Below are 9318 nucleotides of genomic sequence, written 5' to 3'. Positions count from 1 at the left end.
AGGTCCCCAGAAGGAGGTGAGAGATGAGAATTTGACTCCATGTCCTCAGAAGGCTGATTCATTGTTATATGATATGATATATGATATGATATGATATGATATGATATGATATGATAGTATATTATAGTATAAGAAATGCTACACTAAAACTATACTAAAGAAGGAGAAAGGATACATCAGAAGGCTAGAAAAGAATGATAGTGAAAGCTTGTGACTGACTTCTCAGAGTCTGACACAGCTGGATTGGGATTGGTCATTAATTAAAAACAAGTCACATGGAACCAATCAAAGATGCACCTGTTGGTAAATGATCTCCAGACCACGTTCCCAAGCAATCAGATAATTGTTGTTTACATTCTTTTCTGAGGCTTCTCAGCTTCCCAGGAGAAGAAATCCTGGCAAAGGGATTTTTCAGAAAATATCATGGTGACAATGGGGGCCCAGCTTACATGTCTCTATTGAATGCAGGCAGCATGGGGAATAAACCAGAGGAATTAAAGAACTGTGCATGCCTGCAGGGTGTGATGGGTGGGCTCTGTGACTGGAGAGTTGGAATGAAGGGATACAGGCTCTTTAGGAAGGACAGGGTGTGGAAACAAGGAGGAAGTGTCACCCTCCATGTCAATGACCAGCAGGAGTGCATGGAGCTCCACCTGGGCATGGATCAGGTGCTACTTTGGAGCTTATGGGTTTGGATTAAAGGGAAAGCAGTGACAAGTGACATCATAGTAGGGGTCTGCTATGGGCTGCCTGGCCAGGAAGTGGATTAGTTCCTCTGCAGACAGGTAGGAGTGATCTCAGCTTCACAAGCCCTGGTCCTTATAGGCAACTCCAACTACCCTGGTATCTCCTGGGGGAATACAATAGGCCATAAACCATCCAGGACATTCCTGGAGTGCCCTGATAATAACTTCCTTCTCCAAGTGATAGGGGAGCCCATCAGGAGAGGTGCTAATGTTGCACCTTGTTTTCATCAGGAAGAGTATCTGATAAGGGAATGTGAAGCTCAAGGGCAGCCTTGGCCACAGTGACCACCAAATTATGGAGTTCAAATATTTAGGACACTGAGGAGAGCACACAACAAACTTATCTGGACTTTGGGAAAGCAGACTTAGATCCCTTCAGGGATCTGCTTGGTAGAATTCCCTGGAAGGATGATGGGCCCAGAGAAGCTGGTTAATAATTAAGGATCGCCTCCTCCAAGCTCAGGAGTGATGCATCCCTACAAAGAGGAAGTCAAGCAAAAATGCTGGAAGGACTGTGTGCATGAACAAGGGTCTCCTGAACAAACTTAAAAACAAGATCTGGATTTCCAGGTTCCTTGATAGTTCATTAGATATTTCACATGGGTTTTGTGATTCTTCATGTAGTGTTGTTTACAGTAAAGGGTCTAGAAAGTCCCAATGGAATCTTATTTTTTAAGGTGATTTCTTCCTCTTCTGTAGAGCTTTTAAAATAAAATGAAATGCTTAGACTCCAGTTGAACAGATCCTTATTAAAGTAGGAGCTGGTCTGATAATGACTTGGTGCTACGTGGCCATCACATGTTATTTGATAAGCATTCCATTATGATTAAGAAGTGGCTAATAGACAATTAATATACAGGATTACATACTTAGCTAATTAGATGATTTAAATTTTTTTGTTAGATTAGAATGTACAGGACCCCATAAATCACTGTTAGAGATTGCTTAATAAGCTTGAACCCTTAATTTTCTCCCTGTCAATCAGGAATGGAGCCGCTGACTTTTCCTCTCACCCAGAGAATTGTCACATGGCAGAGCTGCTCCATGTTCAGAATGAGCTGAAATGCCCCCAACACCCAAACCCTGCACCTGTCTGCAGGACCTCAGAGCTCAGGTGCAGGCAGCAGAGACCTGACCAGGGCAGTGGTGAGGGCTAAGGCATCACTTGGCTGACAGGTCACCGGGCGTTCTGCTGACCTGAACACTGGTGCGTGTTGCTGTTTGGGGTTTGTGGCTATCAGGGATGAGGGACAGCGTGTCCAGCTCAGCCTGCTGGCAGCCCTGCCTCTCAGGGGGTCCCAGGAAGGCCATGGGGGACACCCCACACTCACACTTGAGGTGACTGTCCCCTTCCAAATTGTCCCTGTGTACAGGAAGGGCAGAGAGCTCCTCCAGGGGCAATGCCAGCCGTGCCCCTCTGCCCTCAGAACAGAAACAGCAGAAACAAGTGCACTACCGATCATTTCTGCCAGTATTAACTCCGCAGTGAACAACGGGCTCTTTCAGCAGCATGGAGTGCTCTGTAAATTTTGATCTGTTCACACAGAACTGGGAGAGTCACATGGTAATTGGGCTGGTTTTTGTTGGCAAGGCTCACAGAGGCACAACACGCAGGAGCAGTGTTGACAGGACACGGCTTAGAGTTGACCAAGAGACTGCACATGGGTTTTCATGATTTTTAAAAAAAATATTCATAGCTAAAGTACAAAGCAAGCAAAGTGAGAATGAGATCAAAGGTGGAACAACACAAAGCCTGACATGTCTGTAAGATGTCACCTACTAGCAATAGTAAAATGTTTTGCTTCACCCTGTAAATCATGTGTGTATTACAATCAGGGGGATAAATAAGAGTGGTGTGTAGGGCTTCTTTGCTGCCATGCTTTCATGTTCAAGGCATTTCACAAAGAAGAACTAAATTCTCTTGACAGCTTACATCAGAAAGTCAGGATCCCAAACTCATCGAGAACCTGAGGAAATGATGACTTACCCAATGTCTAAAACACAATTAGAATCAGAGGGAAGATATGAGAGTAGATATTTCTACCTTTCATTTCAGCTCTCAGCTGACCCAGTGCTGACAGCAGAATGCAGGGTTGGTGATTTGCACAACATTGGATGTTGTGAGGGTTACACTGAGGCACACTGGCAGCAGCCCTGTGATCGTGTCCCTGGAAGGACAATTAGTCCAAATAGGTGATGACATAGGTGGGCCACTCAAGCCATTTATCTGCCTGAAAAAAAAACTTATCTTTTTCATTACTGACTTTCACACTGCTAACTGTCTCTTCCTGGGCAGAATACAATGCTGAGATATTACCAGACATTTCACTGCTTCAGAAACCGAGAAAACATAATTTTTACTCCCTACCCAGCAATTGAGATCAGGAGATGATTCAAGAGCACTCAGATATGCAAGAGTCTTTTTAGTGACTAGGTGGGATTCACATCCAGGCTTAATGCCCTGGAGAACAGTGGCTGAGTGTGTGGTGAGACCAGCCTGCACTGGCAGGAGCAGAGGCTGGCATTTCAACATCACAGATGTGCTTGGCATGGCAGAAAGTGGCAGCAGACACTTTTGGTTCTACCAAATAAAGATTTGGGAATATAGCACGCTTATTACTAAAAAACTCACACACAGATTATTTTCACTTTAGATACTTTACCAGATCTTCTAATCCAAAAGCAAAGGGTGGAAAGGGCTGACATTTACTGCTGGTACATATCACTGTCTAATAGAAAGGAGGCTGGTATGGAGTCTTCAGGGCCGTTTTTGAAAAATCTTCATGGCAGCAGTTCATACCTTGCTCTTCCCCTGGCTTTCAATCCATCACTGGAGGGTGACCTCTTGCACCCCATCATGGAGCATGGAGAATATTACATGAGTGTGTCTGGGATCACATACTCCTTCCCACTGGATCCCTTCTAGAACCAGACAACCTCCAAGAAGCAGGACAGCAAAGTGAGCTGAGCAGCCTGGTATAAGGTGTGCAGGTAGGATGGAGAAAAAAGGCTTTGGTTCCAAACAATATTTAATTCTTTGTACAGTGAAACATCTTTGAGAAATTGAGTGGTCTGAAGCTGTGGACAAACCACTCAGCTGGCAAGCTAGTTCAAACCCTTCTTACAGAGCAGGGGTTACTTGTCTCTTGGCAGGGAGAGGAACACAATCAGCATTATTTCTGCCTTTGTAATCTTGTGAGTGACATCTCATTCCTTTTGAGAGTCCAGCTCAGAAATCAGTGTAGCTGCTATAAAAAATTCTGCTGTGAACTCTTGCAGCATTTCCAATTCTGATGTGCGCATAAACACATTTGATGATATTCACTAAATTTGATCCAAATGCATTGGCATTTGAATTCATAATTTTCAGTAAAAATTGACTTGGCAGAAGAACTTTACAAAACTTTAAGGAAAATACTGCATGAAAAAAGCAAAGGTACGCTCACTATCAAGTTAGTTCTCCATGGTTCTGGATTAAGCAGCTGTGCTTTTTCTATTTCGGTTTCTAGTCAGCTCTTAGGCCTTAAAATGTTCATCAAAGGTCACTTTCAGAGCCCACAGCCACAGTTCTGCAGAAGTTCAGATTGGACACTTCAGTCACCCCTCTGAAAAGTGTCTGCACTGGGTAGCACCCTTAAATTCCCATCTGATGGCAGGCCAAGCACAAACAGCCCATGATAAAATATTTTCTCTTTTGAGGACATTTTTCTGTTTTCCTACACTGGATCCTGGAGCTCAAATAAAGAAGGATACTCCCTGGGGAGTTGCCATAGTAACCTCTGATGTGTTTTTGTCATCTAAGATTAAATATAAGCAAGGGAGCAATTACAGAGAAGGATTTTATACCTGAGTTTATAATTTTCATATAACACCAAAGCTGAACTATACCTCCAAGTTCCTGAAGCAATGGCAGTCACCTTGAGGGTGATGTCAACTTGGTAATTTTCACTGAAAAATAAATGAAACGCTGTATTTATTATTCAAGAATCCTGATTAGAAAAAAAAAATTCCACTTCTTAAAGATGTAGCAAATAAGAAAGACTTAATTAGGAATGTAAAGATGTGGAAGTGGAAATGACTGCTACAAATAATATCTAAACCTGCATGTGTGAATGCCTTTTATATTCTATTTTCTTCTTACTAGCATTCAGCTATAGTCTGCTCTTAAACTTTTAGTCAAAGAAGAGCTTCACGTTGTCCTCAGAAAATAACTTCAACTTTCACAGCGCATACAGGAAAGTGATTTTTGAATTTATCAATATCAGTTCAGCAACAAACAGAATTTGACGTTTCAGAATAAAAGCAAAATTTGCTTTTTAAGAGGGTGTGATGGAGAAAGAATCCGTCCAAACTGTTCTCAGTTACGAGCACCAAAGGGAGGTCAGGAAGCCTGGGTTCAGGAAAGGGCATGGGAGCCGAGCTAGCAGGAAGGTCATTTCCATGGGAAATAGCCCAGAGGAGCAAGGCTGGGAAAGGCAGAGCCCATCTTGCGAGGACAGCGCGGAAGGAGCGCAGAAGGGAGCTGTGCAAGGAGGCTGTGCAGGAGCCCCCACACCCTGGCGGGTCGGGGGGCAGGTGGCTGCTCCTGGGACAAGGTCCTGCAGCGCTGACATCAGCCTCAGTGCCCTGCCCCTGCTGTGCACCCCAGCACCTCTGGACACCCCAGCAACTCAGCTCAGCTCTGGGGAGAGGGAAGGAGCACGCTGGCCGCGCTGAGAAGGTGAGCACTGCTAGCTCTGTCATGGTGTGCTCCCAAACTGCCCAGCCTCTCTCGCTTTGCTGTGGCTTCCCCGCAGCTGGCTGCCTTGCCTATCCACCCAGCTGCCCAGCATTTCCTGGGATTATTCAGAGATGGGGGAAAAAATTATATGGGAGGCATTGAGATGTTGAAGTATCTCCCTAAAGCTTGGGTAGATGTCTCTCTGGCAGTGCAAAAGAGCTGACAGAGCCACTGTCAAGTTTAATTGTCCCCAAGGTAATGTCCTTCCAAGTCGTATATATTATACATTTCTGTTTATCCTGAAAATGTGCAATCTAAACACTTTCTCTGTAAGTGACTTTAAGAGCTGTAGCTGCTTGTCCATGATAGACACGTGGGTCTGGGCTTCTGCTGCTGCATGTGTTCTGCATCTTCCCTGGATAATTAGGGGTCTGTTCCCTCTGTGGCTGATTTGCCCTCTGCCCCTTCACCCCTTACCAGGCCCCTATTTTGGGGCTTTTGGGGGAAAAAATGGGACTGGGCACCCCAATAGAACAGGAAAGGCTGCAAGGGAAAGGAGTGTAAGGAGGGAGCAATGCATGGCTCTGGACGTAGTGTAAGTGGGGGGAAAAAAAAGTCCAAACCAGAGTTTTTGGGAAATACCTTTTTAGCAGAAGAATGATGTTATGAAAACACAAGTCTGACATGAGATTAAGCAGCAGATGACGTGGAAGACAGCCCTGAAATCCAGACAGTAAACAGGTTGCAATAAAAACAAATGTTAACGCAAACAAACCTATATTGCAATAGCCCTCCCCAAATACAGGAATTTGGGATTTTAAACAAAGTGGTAATTTTATGAGTGGTTGGACAAACCTGGGAAGGGGGTGCAGGATGCATCTATGGATGTTGGCTCTAAGAAGTAACTTGGAGGAGCCTGCACATGCGGTGCTGTTTGGTGGAAATAACAGGGAAAAGGGAGAGCAACAGGTTTGGAAATGGAGAGGGCAGCAATAGGACAGGGGGCACACACTGTGATACCAGAGCTGGAGGCTATGAGAGGCTCGTGTGTGGTGGTCACCCTCTACTCAGTGCTTGGGGTAGAGATATGAGGGTGAGATCCATGAAGGATCAGACAGAAAGGCAGAACTGCGCTTTCCAAGGAACAGCAGGGAAGTTGGGAGACCTCACAGGGGGAGAGGAATACACCTGAGTGAAATTTGACAAGTAACTTATTTATTTATTTATTTATTTATTTAATCTAAAAAAAGGCACATTTGTGATGTCAGAAACTCTGTGCAGAAACCCTGAGAATTCCAACAATTTGGTTATAAAAAATTGTTCAATCTCAGATCAAATAACTTCTTCATGAAAATAACATAAATTTAATTTTGGTTTAGCTGCAGAAAACAACCTTTTCTTTGGCACAAAACAATAATTTTTGGTTGTCTGGTTGGTTGTTATTTTTTTCCCCCACGTATAAGACTGAAATCCTAATTTGCCCCAGTTCTCTCATGGTTAGAAAGTGATTTAAGCTGCAATATTTTGGGTAGGGGAAAGGAGGGGAGAGTCTTCAACAGATAAGTCTGAGGTTTCTGTGCCTGAAATGAGAAGCATTAGAGGTTTGGCCCTGCAGTATGGATTTTAGAGATGAGTTTTCTGATGATGTGAAAAAGAGGCAGATGGACTGTAGGAAAAAGATAAGCAATCACTATTGCAGGGCTGGAAAGCAAGAAAAATAACAGAGCTATCAAAGCATATAAAGAGAAAGAGTGACAGGAGAAATGAGAATGAAAGGTGGAGAATTATCTATGGATTGTGACAGTTTTTGGACTGTAGTAATGGGAGCTTGTCAAAAAACCACGCAAAGAGCAACAAAGCTCTGATGTCCAAAAGCTTTGGTTTGTGCATATTGTGGATTTTAAGATCAAAAAGCAAAACCATCACTGCATTTTTGTGGCATCCTGTTAACACACGCTATTCAGCATTAGCAAGAAAAACCTGCTCTCAAGGCCAGATTTTTTCTATGAACCTTTAAAAATGCTTTATTTTGAAAAGTTTGCTTGAGCCTCATAACAATTTTTAATGTATTTGTGCATCAGTCACTTGGGAGCAGGCTTTTCTGAGGCAGAAGATAGTCTTTTGCTCCCTTACAGGTCTGTAAAAATGAGGTAGAGAGATAAAGGGGAAGTGCAGGTATTTATAATAAAGCTTTCAGTGCTGCCATAGAGCTGCTTTATCTACCAATGCAAATTTTCTCCGCTTCTATCAACAAGGTATCTGGTGGATTCCTTACCTTTCAGCATCAAAGGAGTACCATGGTTAACTGATTTATTTGATAAATCAGTTACCCTGAGAAATTATTTATTTGCTTGTCCTGTCATTGGTGTAGTTTAATTCTGATTTGGAATTTTGGCAGTAAATCTATGTATTTGTGTTCCCTGTTCTTTCAGTCCTAATCAAGCTTCTCCAGCCCTGCTGTGCCTCCTACTCCTTGGCAGTGGTCAGCAGCCTCTTGTAGAATCCCTGGAAGAAGCCTTTTCCCACAGTCCTGCTCAATTTGCTGAAGAAGGGCCATGTCTGCCTTTGATCAGAGGAACCAGAGCATGCAGCACACAGAGCCTGGGACAGACTGCATCACGCCTCGGGTGAAGCCAAGGCGTCAGATGTTTGTCTTTATTGATGGGAAATGGGTGAATGACATCTACTGCCAGCCACCCTTTTCTTCACACCAGAAACTCCTTAGCAAGAAGGCACAGAATGAGTGGAGCATCTGGGAGGAGAACAGAGCACTCTGGCAGGAAAACCAAGTCCTTTGGATCAAAAACAGGATGCTCTGGGAAGAAAACAAGGCCCTGCAGTATCTCCGGTCACAGAACAAATCTGTCCAGGTAATTTACACTGATGCTATTCAGAGAAGCCTCAAGAACAAAAATAAACCTTTTCCACTCTTCCAAGAGAGGAGTACAGGCTTTCAGCTCAGCCTGGGCAACAAAGCTCTCCAGGCAGTCCAGGAAAAGAATAAAATCATTGAGGATATCCAGCAGGAGAATAAAGAACTCCCTATTACCTGGAAAGGCCAAAAAGCCATCACAGTCCATGAAGAGAGCAAAGATGCCCGCTTAGATCTTCTGAACACCATTGACACCATTGCAGTTGTGGAAAACATTAACTCTGGCCCAGTCCCCCAGCAGGAATGTGAAGGTAAAAGGAAAAGCACTATTCAAACTCAGAACAAGACTGAGTCTGCCCCAAGTACACCGGGAGAGCCTGAAATCCTCAGGGTTCTCCAGGAGTTACGTGAGCTCCTCCACACTTTCCTGAAAATGAGCCATCCCCCTGGGGAGAAACAGTGCTGTCACAACCTCTATGACGTGAACAGATCCTTCCAAGAAGATTACAGCAAGCTGAAGCTGCAGCTGAAGGCTGTGAAAAACACTGTGTCAGACATTACAGCTCAAATGGACATGCTGGAAAAGGAGATCATTGCCATCACTACCCCAGTGTATGAGGAAGCAGGACAGAAGCTGGCAACTGAGGATCAGCTTGGAGACATGTGAAGCTTGGGACTTAGAACTGCTAGTTCATTTCCCAGAAAACTTCTCTCCTTTTTTCAGGAAACCTACTAAAATCCCAATAGAGCCTGTAGATATCTGGGAACATCGTGTCCTTCTGAAACTTTCTTGCACTACTTAGATATATTTCACCTTCTGGTTATATGGTGTAGGTGACTGTCATGAATTTGCCTAGTATCAGGAATCATGTTTTCCAGCATTTTTATTTCAAAGTTTCTTATAACAAGGCCTAGATTTTCAGAAGGTTATTGCTTGAGGATCTCAAGTCTAATTACAGATCTCAACTCTGATTACAGCG

General features: G+C 43.8%; 1 protein-coding gene across 1 annotated transcript; it reads left to right on the top strand.

Moving 5' to 3' along the window:
- Nucleotides 1–8021: 8021 nt before the first annotated feature.
- Nucleotides 8022–9005, top strand: CBY2 (chibby family member 2). The gene has a single exon (XM_054272213.1). It carries the CDS (start codon nt 8022–8024, stop codon nt 9003–9005), a length of 984 nt encoding a protein of 327 aa, XP_054128188.1.
- The last annotated feature ends 313 nt before the right edge of the window (nt 9006–9318 follow it).

The sequence above is a fragment of the Melozone crissalis genome, unplaced genomic scaffold, assembly GCF_028551555.1.
Source record: "Melozone crissalis strain CALT ecotype California unplaced genomic scaffold, PUWL_Pcris_2 ptg000013l_1, whole genome shotgun sequence".
Taxonomy (NCBI): domain Eukaryota; kingdom Metazoa; phylum Chordata; class Aves; order Passeriformes; family Passerellidae; genus Melozone; species Melozone crissalis.
The sequence above is the reverse complement of the archived record's forward strand: the minus strand, read 5'-3'. Positions and strand labels throughout refer to the sequence as shown.